At 35.2% G+C, this 19,120-nt stretch overlaps 2 protein-coding genes across 4 annotated transcripts; one reads left to right on the plus strand and one right to left on the minus strand.

Moving 5' to 3' along the window:
* Nucleotides 1-38: 38 nt before the first annotated feature.
* On the plus strand, nucleotides 39-5,807 carry LOC106158004 (very long chain fatty acid elongase 6-like). Its single transcript, XM_087005163.1, has one exon. The coding sequence runs from the start codon at nucleotides 134-136 to the stop codon at nucleotides 935-937; it is 804 nt and encodes a 267-aa protein (XP_086861289.1). The 5' UTR covers nucleotides 39-133; the 3' UTR covers nucleotides 938-5,807.
* A 2,798-nt stretch (nucleotides 5,808-8,605) lies between these two features.
* LOC106150707 (uncharacterized) lies at nucleotides 8,606-18,634 on the minus strand. Of its 3 annotated transcripts, none has more exons than XM_013523664.2 (10): nucleotides 18,363-18,634; nucleotides 18,061-18,079; nucleotides 17,642-17,824; nucleotides 16,987-17,088; nucleotides 12,856-13,048; nucleotides 12,532-12,666; nucleotides 11,546-11,686; nucleotides 10,810-10,860; nucleotides 10,277-10,463; nucleotides 8,606-9,914 (listed from the first exon to the last, which is right to left on the minus strand). In XM_013523664.2, exons 3-10 carry the CDS (start codon nucleotides 17,791-17,793, stop codon nucleotides 9,775-9,777), a joined length of 1,101 nt encoding a protein of 366 aa, XP_013379118.2. In that variant the 5' UTR covers nucleotides 17,794-17,824; nucleotides 18,061-18,079; nucleotides 18,363-18,634; the 3' UTR covers nucleotides 8,606-9,774. The 3 variants fall into 3 exon arrangements, with proteins under 3 accessions (XP_013379118.2, XP_086861280.1, XP_086861281.1); XM_087005154.1 differs by having other exon boundaries at nucleotides 18,028-18,079; XM_087005155.1 differs by having other exon boundaries at nucleotides 18,028-18,079; nucleotides 18,498-18,632.
* Nucleotides 18,635-19,120: the final 486 nt, after the last annotated feature.

Raw genomic sequence — 19,120 nt, forward strand, 5'->3', positions numbered from 1 at the left:
CAATCAAAGTAGCCGAGACATTTTTATCAATTATTAATTTAGCTAGCACGTTTATTGGATACCGGTGCATATACTAAAGGGGGAGGCAAGAAACTGGGACTCTGTTACAACGAGTAGACAGTCACCACCGAAAATGACACTGAATTACTCTGTCGTGTTCGAATTTGAACGTCAGTATGACGACCATACCTTTTGGGAATGGATGAAGGAGAACTGGACACTCTGTTATGTGTACTCAGCGGTGTACGTGGTGCTAATTTTCGGTGGAAAATGGGTGATGGCCCGTCGACCGCGCTATGACTTGCGACCCTACTTGGCTCTCTGGAGCGCAATGCTAGCCATATTTAGTATATGCGGCACTTTGAGAATGTGGACTGAGTTGATTTATTCCGTCACCAATTACAGTTTGCAATATGCCATGTGTGTGCCCAGCTATTACACAAGGGAAGTAGCAGGCTTCTGGTCCTTCTTGTTTGTTGTCTCCAAGGTGGTGGAACTAGGCGACACTGTGTTTATTGTGCTAAGGAAGACCCCCCTAATCTTCTTGCATTGGTACCATCATATCACTGTCCTCATCTACGTGTGGGCAACTTACACTGAGCATGCTGCTTCTGGAAGAATGTTCTGTACCATGAATTACACAGTTCACTCCTTCATGTACACCTACTATGCTCTGCGTGCCTTGCGCTACAACATTCCAAAGTGGGTGAATATCATGATAACCTTGATGCAGTTACTGCAGATGGTGATTGGTGTTGTGATTAACATTTGGGTATACCAGATCAAGTCCCGCGGTGAACCATGTCAACAGAGCTGGGATAACTTGAAGTACGCATTTCTAATGTATTTCAGTTACTTTGTGCTCTTCGCAAACTTCTTTTACAATGCCTATCTGAAGAAGCCTTTGCATCACCATGAACAGAAGAAGCAGCATTGAGGACAGTGGAGGTTTAGAGCACTAGGATTCTTGACTTCATCATATTATCTTTGCCACTGTTACTGAAGCTGTGATTAGATGGTCTGCAGAAGCCAATTATGTTTAGTTGAGATACATTGACACAAGTGTAATCAGGGAGACCAATCATGACCTCTTTTCTTTTGCTAATATTGGTTTTCTGACCTTATTTGCAAAGAATACTATATAAACTCGCCATTCTTCACTTTCATTATGCAAATTCAATTGTTTTTTTTTTTTTTTTCACATACACTGATTAGTTGTATATGGCAATATTTTTTTTTGCTATGGCAAGTCAGCTATTCAGCAAAAGCATATTTATAAAAAAAGGCCCAGTGGGGTCATTTAGTAAACACATTCCATCTTTCAGTCATTTGACTTCTTAATCCTTCATAGCAAAAGTTATTTGAAAAAAAAAAATGCTAATTACAACACTAAAATACTGAATGCCTGACCTGATGTAGCCCTATGACCTTAGGTATATCACTAAAGCCATTATAGTCTGTTTAGCACTAACATGTACTAGTACAATTTAGACATGCTCTAATTATTGTCCTGAGTATAAGAATGACATTAGTATGAATTAATGGTTAACAGTGACTTGTTTAAAATTCCTTTAGTTGGATTTTCTTTTGTTAAAATTAGGGTTTCTGTAAAAGAAGGGATTGGCAACCATGCTGTTATTGAAGGCAAGTTTGCATGTTCCATATAATTTTCCATCTAAGTTATTGAAATGTGGATAAATTTGACATTGCTGAATTTTTATTCAAATCTGTTTACATATATATGTCCTACCAACTTAGGGGTGTGTGTGAACAGGTGGGTGTAGTGGACCAGAGAATGTATAATAACATTAATCCTGTGTGGCCGAAGGCACCTAATATTGTTGTCAGCCTTGTGGCTTATTTCAGGGGCGGATTTAGGCCGTCTTCTGGGTCTTCCGGAAGACGGTCAGATTTTCAAGTTTACATTGACGGGTATCTATTTTTTCTGTCGGAAGACGGTCAAAAATGGAGGTTGGATCAACAAAGATAATTTGGAAGACTGTCAGAAAATATCTCTGGATCCGCCCCTGTATTTACTGGCTATGGTCTTGTAGTTGTGGATATGAAGTCAGTGTGTTGATGCACACAGTTCTGATGGATCCTGACAATACCTACCTACCTACCTACTGTCAACCTCCCCTTTCTCTGCCATTCCACTTAGCCTAGCACCTTCTGCTCAGATGCTAGTAGATACATATTATTCTTTGATAACCATACATGCTGCTGGGTTTTTAAATTAGAATTTTATTTATTTTGATTTATTATTATTATTATTATTATTATTATTATTATTATTATTATTATTTTATTTATTTATTTATTTTGGGAGGGGGGTTATGTTACCGGAAAGGCTCCATTATATTCACTTATTTATGAATGTAAAGATCAATAGCAAGTGCAATTGATCTAATTTGGTGAAATTAAGTCCTGGAATCCTGTGTATACTAGTAGATTAATACAAAGCAGGTTAAGCTGGTTTACTTAACATTGCTCAACAAATAGTTATTCTGTAATTTATGGTTCTTGGCAATGGAAATAATATAATATATTATTGTTATTAAAGCTAGATGTGCAATGTATGAACCTTTATGTATGAACCTTTAACTATGCCTTTATATTCGTACAGATTGCAAATTTCTACCTTTTCAAGGATCTTCCTTATTTTGGAATTATACCAACTTAATAGATGTAGCACAGCTGTATGTGGTCAAACTGTGTTTATGTTTTTGGTTATTTTAAACCACACAGATGCCTGATTTTTTTAGCCCAAAAATTTTCAACTGAATTATCTAAACATGTAATTTCTGGAAGTTAAGAATCCCAATGGGATGTTTCAGGCAAATAATGCAGCAGCTGCTCCCAGAGCATTGATTTTTAAAAACTCCATCTGCAACACAGTCTCTGAAGTTATTGGTTATGCATGTGTATTGATTATATCAGAGGATGGGTAGATGGGTCTCACTACCAATTAGTGTATATTTACTTATGCATATTACCCCCAGTGGTGTATAATTCGCCTATTAGTTCCCCAAGTCTGTCCCAATTAAGATATATACCGGTACCTTAAGTCATACTTAAAATCAGTAGTCATAAGTGTAAAGCAGTTTTACAGAGGTCTGGTTAAAATTGCATTACAGGCAGCAATTATTTATCCTTTTAAAACTAATTTTACCTGTCAGTGAATTGCTATTTTGTCTTTGAGTTTAAAAATAATTGTCTCTGGGGTGATCCCTTTCATATTTTTATTACAGTGGACATTTCATCTCTGATGGCATTTCTGGTTGTGCAAAGCTTCTCCCATTCTATAATCAAATTGGCTTCAGTTTTAAAGGTAGTATGAGGTTATAAACAGCATTCAGTGCTTTGTGTATTTTTTAAACTTTTTGACAGATCGATACATTGCATTTGAGATTTTCTACTTTACTGATACAGACCCCACTTCAACAGATATCTATAGTGTTGGCCATTGGGTGTCTGAAAACCTGCTTTTGTTCTGTTTCTCCTGAGGAACCACCAAATTCTAGGTTTTGAAGCAGTGCCATTATGCTCCAAAATCCCTGTGTAGATTTTTTGGGATGGATCCTGCACCTTTTACATGGTTTAAAAGTTTTCAGGATTATGTTTGATTTCAGGATTTTCAGTCTTCATTATGATGTTTATTTATTTATTTATTTATTTTTATTTTGTCATATGGCCTACATGCGCTGCAAAATTGCAAGCTACCCTTTCAGGATTTTCAGTTTCGACAACTGTCTTTCATGCTTTTATTGTTAACATATGAATATTCTATAACTGGAACAACTGCTGTTTAATTTGGACTTAATGGGTTGCCCAAGGTCAAAGATCTACCTCCTACTTGATTTGTTGGTGCAGGGGAAGTGTGCAAAACTGATGACACAATATGGGTTCAGAAGGGCTGTGGGCATTAGATAGTGACAAAAGTCTACTATAGCCCACCTTTAGAATGTACAACTATAATTGATAAGATCAGAAGCTTTACTTTAGGACCTCAGGTGATTTTTGCACTAAATGCGTGCTGATGTACTTAAATAGATAAGTGTTCTTGTCTGTTTGCAGTTTATCTGAATGTGAAGGTAATGTCTATAAATGGTAGCAGGCCATATTTCAAATAACTCTTTCAGAAAAATGGCCTAAGTCCATTAATGTCCATCTTTCATGATTACTTAATGTTATTAGATAGTCTTTTAAGTTACTTTAAATTTGAAATGACACTGGTTTGTTGGAGGTTAACTTTGTTTAAACCTTATGCTGTAATATTGGCCCAACTTTTAATTTTGCACCAATCTTCATTTCAAGTCACACAAGCCCCTTTCTGTAATTGGTGTTTACTTGCTTCATTGATTACTAGATGACGGCTTTTTCATCAGTATCAAGAGGTTGTCTGCTCAGTTGAGAAATAAATTATTTGTTTTTTTATTGCTGGCTTTGGTTGCCACTGCATATCTATCAATAGGCCTCCAATCCATTCCAAGCTTATGACTGCTGTTTAAGTGCTGGTCTCTCAAATCTGCAGCGTGGGGCTTTTCTTAATTTGTTAATATTACGGTAGTAACACATGTCACAGTGACATTTTATTCTTTTAGTAACAAGGCAGCTGTTGAAATTTATTGCTATCAGCAGCACGTTATATAAGTTGCTTTGTTGACCTGAAGTTACCATCTCCCACCATCATGTGCATTGACATTACCTTTAAGTTGTTATTTATAAATGGGCCTCGTGTTAAATAAAAAACAGCTATGTGTCGCCTATGTAAATCGTTTAATAGTATTTGGAAAGATATTTGAAAACATTGATTGCTTGTGCAGTTCAAATCAATATAATCATGTGGAAAATCTGCTTCGTACTAAAATAGCATATATGCACTATTTAAAAGCTCAGAGATTATGTCATTATTTCTTAGTAAATTGAGTGTTTTGATCTGGATTGGATTAATGAATCCCTTGGTTTAAAAGAAAGCTTTGTGTAAACTGGCAATGTAGCTTCATGTTTCCATGTTACAATTGAATATTGGAGGTTTGCTCTCAACCAGGTAAAACAACTTCAAGAGCAGTGCAATGATTTTCAGTTAGTCAAAACTTCAAGAAGTTCGAAATGTGGATAATGAGATGCTTTTTGGCATGAAATTTGTCAGTTCATGTTAGGTGTAACCTTATAAACAGTATAATATAATAAGAGAAATGATGGTATGTCAGTGAAAAAAATATAAAATGATGAACTGTGTTTAATGAGACACAGAGTTTGTTAAACATGATTATCATGAGTGTGACACTTAATTAATGAATTGCTATGTAACAACCACATCATTCAAGTTGTGGCATTGCCAGACTATTGACTAGAGGCATCTTTAACACAAATGCAGTATGTATTGGATCTTTTACATATCCAAGAGGATTAATATTGTGTTTTTGTTCAAGTTAAAAGTTTGAGTTTTACATAGACGTGCAATCTTTTGATCTATTCACATTCTGAGTCTATCACTTTGCCTTGGAAATGACTAGGCACACAGCTACACACACACATGAACACACATAACTGGAGAAATGTGCTTTTCATGAAAATGATGTGTAGAATAGTCAATACTATGTGATGCCATTTACTATATTATAATCAGTGTGCATTGTAGTCTGTGCCATTTTGTGTTAAGAACTAGTTTTCATTTGTTTTGAATTTTGGAAAATTTATGCCTTTTTGGCAAATATTATAAAGGGAACCAAATGGCTGATGATAATAACCATTTCACACCAATTCATTTTATTAAATATGTTGAAATAAAATAGAGATAAGAATTGTTGTTTTCTGTGCAATTTATGTGATTTGTTGCATTTCATAATTCTTAGTTGGTGGGTTTTCCTCTCTGATGTAATTTCTGTGACCAAAGTTGCCTTCAGGGTTATGAGGGTCCAAGCTTAGGGCCACTGTCAGGGTTAGCCAAAAACTTATAATTTACTGCCTTACATACAATTTCTTGGATAATAGATAAATCTTCAGTGCTCCCTGCGACTTACTTTCTTAGCATTTACACAAATGACATCATACCAACGACTTTATTTTGGGGTAAAAATTTAAAAATCTGTTTCTCCAATTTCTGCTTTACCTGATCACCTTCAAATGCTGTTCCAATACCAATTAAATGACAGCAGTTAATACTTCAAAACCCTGCCAGTGATTTTTTCTTAAATGCCTTAGTTCAGATTTTATCATTCATGTGACCCACAGGTTGCCTCCAGGGTTACGAGGTTGCAAATTTAGGGGCACTGTCAGGATTAGCCAAAAACTTTTTATTCATTATTACTGCCTACAGACAATTTCTTGGATAATAGATAAATCTTCAGTGCTTCCCAACTTCCTTAGCATTTACACAAATGACATCATACTGATGACTTTATTTTTGGGTAAAAATTAAAGAATCTGTTTCTCATATTTCCCGGTTACCTGAGCCAATTTAATGACGGCAGTTAGTACTCAAAACCCTGCCAGTGACTTTTTTTAATGCCTAAGTTTAGATTTTATCATTTATCAAGCAAATAGTGCCTTTGCTTAATGAAAATATGTAATAAGAAGCCCAAATCTCCATAACAAAAACTTTAAACCAAAGTGATGGCACAGGATTGAAGCCCATACATTAGCCATCCCCTGTATCAATTTTCATAATAAGATCTTGTTCAGGGGTGGAGTTGTGCCCCATGCCATCTCACCTCAAAAGAGAAAGGTGTTGAATTGGTGATAAACGCTATGAGGTGCCTATGCTTAGCAATGTATCAATTTTCATAATAAGATCTTGTTCAGGGGTGGAGTTGTGCCCCATGCCATCTCACCTCAAAAGAGAAAGGTGTTGAATTGGTGATAAACGCTATGAGGTGCCTATGCTTAGCAACGAGAAATATAAATGCCTTTATATTTCTAAGGGGCTTTATTTATTGTTTTAAATCAGGAAAAAAAGGTAGATGCATTATTGAATAATAAGATTTGTGAAAAGAAATCATTTTCAGTGTTTTGATGATAATAAACCCTGGTGTAAGTACACTTTCAAGGACAGATTAATCACTCTAACATCCAAGTGTCCAATTGTTCTAACCTCATCTCTCAAGACTGCGTATACAGTATATCAAACTGCAGATTGTACAACTGAGTGACCTTTTTCATTTAACCAGAGTTTAAATGATCCCCACTTTCAAGGCTGGCCCCATCTCTCTACCGACCTGCACAACCTTACTATGTCTTATATCCCAGACTTTATCACAAATGACAACCATTTTGACAGGAGGACAGATATGAAAACCACATTTTGGACAGAGTAAGCACTTTCAAGTAGGACAAATTCTTATTTAGGGTGCATTCACTATGAAACTATCATACTATGTAGTTCAAAGTAACTCTGAGGGGACTCTCGCTGAATGCAGATTAACACGTCTGGCATTGAGTAGAATACAGAAAAACTGGTGATTATGCCAGTATGTTAGAAATGAGACGGCACGTTTATTTGTTCATCTTGTGCTCTTGATGCCATTGCTCTGTGATTATTGATTTCAAATTGGCTGTAATGCCCACAAATTAAAGCTTAGTTATTAAGGATTATTTACTGTTATATACAGTACATACAGAGTACATAATTAAAAAAATTGCATATGTATTTTCTTAGTGCATTTATACATGCAATTTGTACATGGATGAAAAAGCAGCACCAGCCCTAAGCCAATGGTGTCACAAGTAAAGGCATCAGCATGACATATTCTAATTACTTTTAAGGGCCTGTACAATATGTTGATGAAAAATTATCGAAATACATGTGTTGGACAGAAGTAAATTGCTTCAAAATAATCAGTTTATGATTATTTCAAGTTTACTTTTTAAAGTGATGTCAAACAAGTAAGAGAGGTACCCAGGGGCAATTTCCCCATTGAGGTGAAAGTGGATAGTCTGTAGTCTACTTTCAGGACATAGCAATATCAATATGACAGGTTATGACAGGTAAACTGAAACAGGAATTATTTTGCAGAAAAAAAAAAAAACTTACTCCATTGAAATTGCATACACATATTGTTGATGTCATGATTAGATGGAACTATCTCCAGTTGATAATTGGTATATTAAAAAATTAGAATAAGGCAGCAACGCTGTCAAATGTACAGACAAAAAGTAAGAAACAAAGAACAAAGATGCAAAAAATAGGTTATTTTGTCAATTTTGATGCAATATTTCATATTGCTTGACAACAAAATCAACACCAATTTTAAATAATGCACAACAGGTAACATGGATATTGAGAATATGTAACTTGCATAAGGCTTCAGGCCCATGAGAGATCAAGTTCAGACTTTCAAAATGCCAGAAAGAGAAAAATGAAAATTTCCCCAAAATTTCCGTAGATCTAAGAAATAATGATGCACAAAACAGGTTATTTTGTCAATAATGATGCAATAATGATGCATTGTGCTTAACAGCAAAATCAGCACCAACTTTTAATTTAGCACAACAGGTATGTATCATGTTGTCACTGAAAGTGCACAGCGATGATGACAACGGCAATGACAGATGGTGATGGCTATATGTAGTCTTTACATAAAAAGACACAACACAAAGGAAGTTTGACATTTTCTGACCAGTAATGTTACATACCTTTATTAAAACCATTATTTGATGACATCATTTGTCCCAACCGAGTCATCATCAATATCAAACATACAAAAAAGTTCAAAAGCTCCATATTCAAACCACGTAAAATTCAATTCTACCTATCAGTAATACTAATTAATAAATTCCACCCTCACAACCCCTCACAAATGCTAATGATAAAAAATACCATTTCATTCCAATGGCTCAATTTTAGATGTCGCAGTCTATTGTAAACTGGATTTGTTCTTATAAAGTTTGTAGTGCTCACCTTATACTTTGTAACAGTAAGAACTTTTCAATTGCAACTAAAAAAGCTAAAAAAGCTGGAGCTACCTTGGGAGCTTGATATCCCCCTCCCACACCAATGAATTCCCAATGATGGGCACGCTGGGCACATGATGTGTCAACTTATACAATCTGTCAGCAGTGGAATTGTCCAGACCCACAAGTAAGGTCAACTACCAGTAACATTTGTAAATGCTGTACCGTAGTATATAAACAACTACGTTTATTCCTCTTCTGAAAATACTGTGTACTGTGGATACAACAGAATACTGCACATTGTGAACACTGTAAAATATCTTGAATACTAGTAAAATATATAGTGCACTGAATTTATAACAGTGGATATTCAATAAGTGAAAGTTATAAGCTTTCTCTTGGGCTGACTAACTATCACTGATTATCATACACTCAACTGACTACACTTACGCCCCAACAGCTGTTCGCATGACTCTGGTCACTCACATGAGAACTACTCAATGAATGCAGTACCAGCAGTCATTTATTTCTAATGATTTAAAAATAGAACAGGAATGTTTTAAGTAACTTCAATTGTTTATCTTTTTTAACCATCCCTTTATATGCTATTATCTTTAAAATACACAAAAAAAGCATTGCTGGGCAGACTAAACATTTTTTTCTGTGCGATTTTAAGGTCTCCCTGGTGGAAGAACAACTTATAATAGTGCCACAAATAACACAGTATCTAGCATATCTTTCCTTCCCAACAACGATAGGGATGCAGTCACTGCACATGCACAGACATTCAAAGTGCCAGTGATGACTGAAACTCATCTCCCCATTTAGTAAAGAATGGCTGGTTGTTGGGGAACTGTCTCAAGCACAGCAATGCCCTTGCTAACATCTTCTTAAACACCTACATATACAAACCAATGTCCAAAACACCAGCAACACATTTATTATCACAAGATATCCTTTGAGCTGGATGAGCCTGCTTGGAAGCCACAGAGTTGTGTAAAAAGCTTTTCCTGGGCGTTCTGGAAAGAAAGGTGGTGGGTAAAATAAGAAACAAGTATGTCCTACATAAAATTCGTAGGATAAAGAAAAATATCCAGCAAAAGAACAAAATTTTGGACTTCAATCATCCATCATCCATAAATGGACTCTCTTTTGTATGATCTTAATTTTAGTCAACTATCTTACTTAAAATGTCTTAAAACAGTTTCGATCCCAATTGCAGTCAATTCTATAAATATTTACATACTAGTAAGCATCATTATCTCCACCAAGAATTCTGCACAATTACTTGTACCTGAACTAGTCATGAAAAGGTCATATGATCAATCCTGTTTAATTTATTTAACAGCCATAGAAAAGCATCATAAAATAAGGCACTCACCAAGCACTAATACACCATACCCCATATCTGGGACCCCCATTCTATAGCTACATGAAGGAACAACAATCTCATACAGTATATCCTCCTTCAAATCAAGTGTCACAAAGTCTGTAAAATGATCAATATCCTGAGATCTCCAGTTATTTGATGGAATCTTTTGACAGTTGTCACAAATATAAAGTTTTAGCTGAAATGAGAAAAAGCAAGTATTATAGTTTTATATTTATATATATTTACATATATTTATATTTATCAAAAAAATATATATATATTTGAAATGCAGACAAACTAAAACAGTCTTTAATTATTTGGTCAAATACAAATGAAAAATAACTTAATCTTGAAACTTTTTCTTAATCTTCATTAAGGTATTTCTTACTCCTACTGTTTCTTTATAGTGTTAAATAATTTAGTTACTACCTATTTTTAGGAAAAATCACCATATTTAGAATATTACTGTATACACATTATGTGGAAGAACAGTGATCTGATTGAGATAGAACAGAAGGCATACTGATACAGTCACTTCTCACCTTATGTGTGTCCCCTGACAGAATCAAGTCAGGCTTCAAAAGAGATATTGCCTGAAAAGCAAACATTATTGATATATTAAAATAACCAAACAAGCAAAAGTAAGTTGTCTTACATTTCTATCAGGCCTACCCAACTTCCAGACTCGGCACTGAATGATCCTGAATTCACCGGTAGATCAGACCACACTACACGTTTTCAAGGTGTGTGTCAGTACGCATTTCACAGTATCATACCCTGGAACAAATTTTGAGATGAGATGCACTACTTTCCAACCCTGCTCAGAATCATTGCTATCACATCACATACTAGGCAAGAGAGGTGTCGTGTCTTTCAAAGCACGTACTGACACACACCTTGAAAATGGGTAGTGTGGTCTGATCTACCCTTGAATTCAGTATCATTCTGTGCCGAGTCTGGTAGTTGGGTAGGCCTGTCTATATTCTATACCATTTCCCCCAATTCAAAGACAGTTCTGTTCTATAATCACAGTCTGGTGTGCTTTGAAAGATTGAAAGTTTAATGCCTTGCTCTCACATATAAAGAGCGTTACCTGAGTGGCCAATCAATTAAATTACCTAAACAGCAGACTATTGATCTTGTGGAGAATTTGTGAAAGTGAGTCAAGTCCCCATAGCATAAAAACAAAGTAACTCCTCTCAAAGTACTAGTATAACGCTAGATGTAAAAAAGAACTTGCATGCAATGAACATGGTATAACAGAATGTAAAAGCTCACCGACTGAGTGTTACTTGATATAACATTCTGATGATTAGCAACCACAGTCAAGACATGGTCACTAGGGTCTAGCTGGCCAAGTAACTTTTTAAATTCTTTCGCCTTCTCTCCACTTAGAGTGTCACCTGAATAATATGCTGGCTAAAAATGAAATAAAAAATATGTCAGTATACAATACAAACTCATCAAATTTGACTATATATAACAACATACTATAAATGTGCATCTAAAATCCCTTCTGAAAAGAAACAATACAGCAACAATATGCAACATCCTAAATGCAAAGTATATCCAATGAGCTATGAAACTCACAGGTATGTCTAAGTGTATTAAATTTGTCAAAACTGTTTTAAGTTTAAGAGGATTTTAAAGGTAGTTTTACAATGAAATTATTGTATTAGTTAGAGACATTCATAGGGACTCTCACTGAATGCAATCAGATAAACTGAATGACACACCTCCCCAAGCAGCTAGGGGGTGACTTACTTTTGTGTGCAGTCAGTGACACTCGAAACCAGGACTTATAAACAGATTAGGCGTTTACTAATACCCACAGATCTTTTAGCATTAAACCAAGAATTAACCAACACACCATAAAATTATTTAGCACCAACAAAGCACTAACATTCATCCGCTCTGGAAGTGCTTGTTAATTTGTGGGTTATGTGTGTGTGCTAAAAAATCTGCAGGTAATGTAAGTAAATGCCTAATCCATTTATAAGGCCTGAAAACGAAGTGAAGAAGCCTCCAGAAGTTGAGCACACACACAAAAGTTATCATCTTCAAGCTGTTCAAGGATGTGTGTCATTTATTTAGTCTGATTGCATTCAGCAAGAGTCCCTCAGAGTTGGATGGCTCTCAGTGATTTTTATGATAGTTTGTAAATGCACCTAACTGATGGTTTAAACTGTGGCAGTGTGCACAGTTGGGTGCAGTTGTGATAACTAAAAACACTTCAACCATCAGACAAAGCTCAAGCTACTTACTTTAACAACTTGTACAAATTTGATCCTGTGAACATCACTGGTTTTTCCAAAGAACTCTTCGAAGCGTTCTATTTTCCATGGAAGTTTAGCATCAAATTCTCCACCAATATCATTATCACCAGCGACTGGGATCATCTGAAATTTGTATTAAATAATAGAAAGAAAATCTGATTATGACAACAACCAACGGCACTCAAATCTAAAATTCAAAAAGCAAAATAGCAAAACAAAATGGACACTTTAATTATGGTTTCATCTATAATAAGGTATATCTTTGTATGGACAGCTTCTCACAATGTCTGCAATGGTTTACAACTTACGTACCTCTACTTTTGCAGTTTTCCCATACCCAGTCACCTTTTCCTTCTGAAAAATATCCATAAACCTTTGGAATGTTCTCCTGTATTCATCGGTAGTGGTTTCAGGTTCATTTCCTTCATCAAACAAATCCCCAAGAAAGAGGATGGCATCTGGTTTCACATAATCATACGCAAGGTCAAAGGTTTTCTTCAAGTACCTGTATGATAGTGACAGTATCTAAATTTAGTGATAGGTTACAATTAGCAGCATTTAAAAGCATAAGTTTGAGATCTGCCTTAAGGGAAAAGTGCCTTAATTACATACTTGTAGTAGGCTTGTTAAGGACCAAAAAATGGCCAAACGCTGCATTTTGTAGTACAAATGTCTAACTTGGCATAAATGTTCCTTGGGCCAAAAGAAAATTTTTTATCCAAAGAGACGCCCTCTATCGATACATTAATTAGCATAAATTATGCAAATTATGTGCCAAAATATATAATATTTCATATTTCCATTAATTTTTGGCCTAGAAACATGTATAGATTATCAAAACTGACTAAATTAGGGACAAGGAACCCATTTTTGATCATTTGGAAGCAATTGGTGGCCATTTTGTGCCTCAAATCCAAGATGGCCGCCACCCGCCATTTTGAAAGTGGACATAATTTTGCTATTTTATGTTGAAATTTGAAGCGTTTGGTCTATATATACTTGATATATATATCGATTCCTACTATATTGGGGGTGAAAAAGTCATTTTTGATATTGTTTTGGTGATAGTAGGTGATTTGAATGGACAAAGAGGGTGTTTTTAGTGCCTACCAAGATATGTGTGAATGCTGCAAAACCATGGATATTGATAACCCGTATTCAAATATATCTCAATGCGATTTTTTGTTATATATCATCGCTACTGGACTATATTATGAGCAAAAAAAAAACAAATTTTTATCATTATGGAGGCTATTGGTGGCCGTTTTATCCCTCAAATCCAAGATGGCCGCCAAAAACCATTTTGAACTTGAGCATAATTCGCTATTTTGAAACTACATGTATTACATCTTTGTAAATGAGTAATACGTCGTTTTATATTATTTTCTGGTGCAGAATACATTATTTGTTTCATAAAATGTGAGTACAAACTATTTTATTCTCCAAAACGAATATGCATGTAGGCTCAAGTCGTCAAATAGACTTACATGTGCCATGTAGTCTAATTAGTACAAAATGTTTTATAAAATCATAAAGAGCTTGAAACAAGTGTAAGAGACCAAAATGGCTTAATTAAAGGTAAAGAACACATACTTGGTGCTTTGGAGACAATTGGAAGCCATTTTGATCCTCAAATCCAAAATGGCCGCCAGTCACAATTTTGAAATACGGATAAGGCATAACTCATCAATTTGAAGCTATTGTTCTTACACTAGCATGTTATACATCGTTTCTTATCATTTGGGTTGTAGAAGTCATGTGTCTTATCTCTTCTGAGATATAATACAAAAAGAAAATATTAAAAGGCTCCAACACCAATACAGGCTTACGTCTTCACCTTCGCTTGTATACGTCTTGAAGTCAAATTTGTGCAAAAATATGTTATATAACAATTTTAAAATGGTTTTGCCAGACACAGATTAAGTGCAAGAGAACAGCATGGTGGATTCAACTTAATGGTGACTACTGTTAGCTATTCTGTTGTTCATATCGAAGAGCCTGTCTCTATTTTAAAATTATGGCATAATTTATCTTTTTTGAGCTATTGGACTTACATATGATCGTAATACATCAATTTTGGAAGTACATAATAATTTCTGGTGTTACTCTGGTGACAGAGGATAATAAAAAAGGCATAAGGTGTTTTAAGATGATTCCAAGATGAATATTCCTGTAGTTGTCATATACTGTAGATGTTTTGTGCTTGTTCGTCCATTGGAAACAATGAGAACTATGTGGTCGCCTTATGGATTTCTATTGGTAGTGAGATGACTTGTCTGGCCAAATCATGCTAGGAATGATCACTGGCACTGTCAACTAGGAAAAGAGGCTGCTTCCTCGACTTCTTTGCTTTATCCCTCTTACCTTCCTGCGCAGCTGCTGCTTTCTAGTTGGTTTTGCAGATTCATTCTTTTGTGTAAAGATACCACTTTCCTCTGATGCGCCATGTTCTCATGCATTAATGTTTCTCTGGAAACTGGATTTTATTATATTGTTTGGCTGTTTCTCATAGGACACTGACAAAACCTCAATTCTTACTAGCTGTTGTCTTATTGGCCTACCAGACCTGATCATGCATGTTTCTTTTTGCTGTGCTGCTGGATGATTTTGCAGACAAGATCTGGAGCTATTTCAAAGCAAAGTCCATTTGCTTGTCTTTCACGGACATTTACGCATCAACACAACTAACCAAGTTCCATAGTATTATAAGACGACACATTTTTCACCCTTCAAATCTTCTGGGCTATATTTAACATGCGAATGAAGCCCCAGTGACTGGGACATAAATGTGCATGTGGCTTTTTGGTTCACATTGACCAGTAAAAGATTAATAATATAATACCACTATGTATATATATTTATTGCTTTCCTTTGAGTATTCAGTATCTTTTAGTGGATGGTCACTTAAGATAAATCTAGATGATATATTTGAGCATGTGGTTTGGGTTCCACATTTTTGTAACAGACTCAACGAAACTCATCTTGGAATTTATTTTACAACCTTATATTACCTTTTTATTATCTTCTGTCACCAAATTAGCACTGGAAAATTACTTTTGAGCCCCAAGAATAGTGCCATTTTACCTAATACAAGCGAATGAGGGTCCCACAGTTCAAAGATTATAAATAACACCAAATTATTAAAATAGCGGCATGCAACCATCACTTGGTTTTGATCAAAATAATGGCTAACAATTTTCCTCATGCGGTCAAAGATGTATTCTTTTGCTTTAATTCAGCCATTTTGTTTGCTGACACTTGTTTTATAGATCGGCAAAAGCATTTTTGTACTAATTGGATTACTCATTGTACATATAAACTGCAGGCCCATGTAGCAACTGAATCCTATATTTATTTGGAGGCTTATTAAAGTTTCTATTTACATTTTATGAAACCGAAAATGCATTCTGCTCCAGGAAATAATAAAAAATGTCGTATGGCACGCTTATGAAGGTGTAATAGTTTCAAAATGGTGAAAAATGTTCAATTTGAAAATGGCGTATGAGGGCCATCTTGGATTTCAGGCACAAATTTTCAGAAACAAATAATGTATTCTGCACCAGAAAATAATATAAAACGACGTATTACTCATTTACAAAGATGTAGTACATGTAGTTTCAAAATAGCGAATTATGCTCATGTTCAAAATGGTTTTGGCGGCCATCTTGGATTTGAGGGATAAAACGGCCACCAATGGCCTCCATAATGGTAAAAATGTGGGTTTTTTTTTGCTCATAATATAGTCCAATAGCAATGGTATATAACAAAAAATTGCATTGAGATATATTTGAATACGGGTTATCAATATCCATGGTTTTGCAGCATTCACACATATGTGGTAGGCACTTAAAACACCCTCTTTGTCCATTCAAATCACCTACTATCACCAAAACAATATCAAAAATGACTTTTTCACCCCCAAAATAGTAGGAATCGATATTTATATCAAATATATATAGACCAAACGCTTCAAAATTCAACATAAAATAGCAAAATTATGTCCACTTTCAAAATGGCGGGTGTGGGCCATCTTGGATTTGAGGCACAAAATGGCCACCAATTGCTTCCAAATGATCAAAAATGGGTTCCTTGTCCCTAATTTAGTCAGTTTTGATAATCTATACATGTTTCTAGGCCAAAAATTAATGGAAATATGAAATATTATATATTTTGGCACCTAATTTGCATAATTAATGCTAATTAATGTATCGATAGAGGGCGTCTCTTTGGATAAAAAATTTTCTTTTGGCCCAAGGAACATTTATGCCAAGTTAGACATTTGTACTATAAAATGCAGCGTTTGACCTCTTAACAAGCCTACTAGAATCTTGTACGTGTTGTGTCCAAAATACTGCTAAATATGATCTAGAAAGTACAACACAAAAGAATAAGCTAAACACAAAAAGCTGAAAAAAATCAATCTTTCCATTTATTATCACTTGCCTGTCACAATCCCATCTTGTAATAATATTTTCTCTGCGATACCCAAGCAGCTGAGGATCAGCTACCAACAGGAATAATGTCTGTTTTTCTGGGAACCAAAACCTAAAACCAAAAGAGCAAGCATACACATATTTGTGTTATCTGTTGCTGGAAATGAAAATGCCATTATTAGTTTCAAGAATTTCTCATTCATCATAGCAGCTATCAATACAATTCTAACAGGTTTGTGAAGCTACAGCAAAAGACTGTACAATGCTGTCCAATCTTTCTTCAAAGGTGACAATCAGTCATTTTTAGCCAACACAACTTTAAGTTAGTAAGTCCAACCACAGCAGGGTTTATAAATATAATGATGGTCTGCTTAACCCAGGTAGAAAAGCTTAACCACCTGTTGACCATGCACCACGACTGATGCTGAGGCAAGTCAGTTGCCAACAGATCAGATTCCTTTAGTGAGCTGCATGTCCAAAAGAAGTAGTAGATTGGTCTTTTTTCTTTCCAGAAAAATATTTGTTTGGTGTGGCAGCTCTGAAAAGGATTTGGTCTGATAGAATCAGTCAAGTTATGACAGAAGTCTCGAATGAGAAAGCGTAGAAGACAAGGCTGTGATTTTTCTAAAATACCCAGTTTGGGTTGGTCCATTTAAAAGGTTTACCTCGCACTTTCTAAGTCGATCCATCTCTTATACTGTGCATAATACAGGCCATACTCATTGATGAACACAGTTAGTATTACAATGAGGGCAGTGCCTAACTCCAGTGGATGAGACCTCACCCTTCTCTTGCAGTGGTACAGCCATGAGACCATGTCATTTCATGGGTGGCAACAGGTAAAGGCACTAGAAAATAGCAAAAAATAAAACTCGTGCAAAATAAAATTCCTACACTGTTACCGATTTAAATAGACTTCCATGATAATGCAGTGCAGTTATTAATATACATGCCATTAAATGAATCAATCATTTTAGAACAATTAATGATCTTTGCTAAAATGTGTTATTGTGGGCACAATTCAAAATTTATTATCACAGACATAACTTACAGGTGTCACTATCTATTCTCCCTTCTTTGTCACCTTCAACTGAGGCACACAGCTGAAAGCAAATTAAAGAAAAGTAAAGGTTTTTACCACCAAATATGACAAGTTTGCATGAAATCCATTCACACCTAATAACAATATCATCAAGGTCTATCTATCAATCCCACTGACAAATTTCACTTTCAATTTTGGATGGTCAGTCATTCATTACTGAGTACTGAATCATTATATTATAAATCGAATGAAATATCGAATGCAAGCGCAGGGAAAATGATTTGTTAGAAGGAGAAAATTGCTCCTTCCCCATAGAAAATTTATTTTGGCGGGTAAATCCCTACCTAAAAGGGCGCCTTATATGTTTAAGACCTTCAACTAAGCGACAGACTTGAAGCGTCATGAATAGCAGAATGCCGCTACAGTGTTAGGTGGCACAGGCACTATAAATGTCTATGAAACTGTCCACTACTCCTTACCACCTAATTTTTTTTAACAAATTTCAATCTTCTCCGCTATAATGATTCTGGTGAATGTCGTCCTTCATGATATAGTAACAGCTCAACAACTCTGACCATTTTCTGAACTGCAGCAACTGACGTCGAATGTAATTATCCAAGAAAAGCCCATCCAAAATTTGAGAAATTACTCATGACAAAGAACAAGCAAAACACGTGTACTTTTGTTTGGAAAATACTTAGGGATTACAGTGTTCTTATCCAAATTGTTCTTCACGGTAACCAATTATGATAAAAATTACATCAAAATATAACAAATACTACATTTACACTGATTTGGCGACTCTTCATTTCAAAATCAGTAGAGACAAATGTTAAAGCAAGCAATGTTTGAATTTGTAAAACAAAACCAATGTTTTTTTTAAAGTTTATTGATCAACACAAAGTGTACATTAATAAACACATGCATCATTTACAACAATAACATGACAACTGACAAAATAAGTACTATGGGAAGTGAGAGCATTGAAAAAGTTGGGTCTAGATAATGGGAAGTCCTATAATCCAAACTAAAGAGTATGAACAATGAGCTCAGAATCAATTTAAACATACAGATTAAGTTAAAATTCATAATTTTTCCTCTG

This window comes from Lingula anatina, chromosome 2 (assembly GCF_051362555.1).
Source record: "Lingula anatina isolate TDL-2025a chromosome 2, LinAna3.0, whole genome shotgun sequence".
Classification (NCBI taxonomy): domain Eukaryota; kingdom Metazoa; phylum Brachiopoda; class Lingulata; order Lingulida; family Lingulidae; genus Lingula; species Lingula anatina.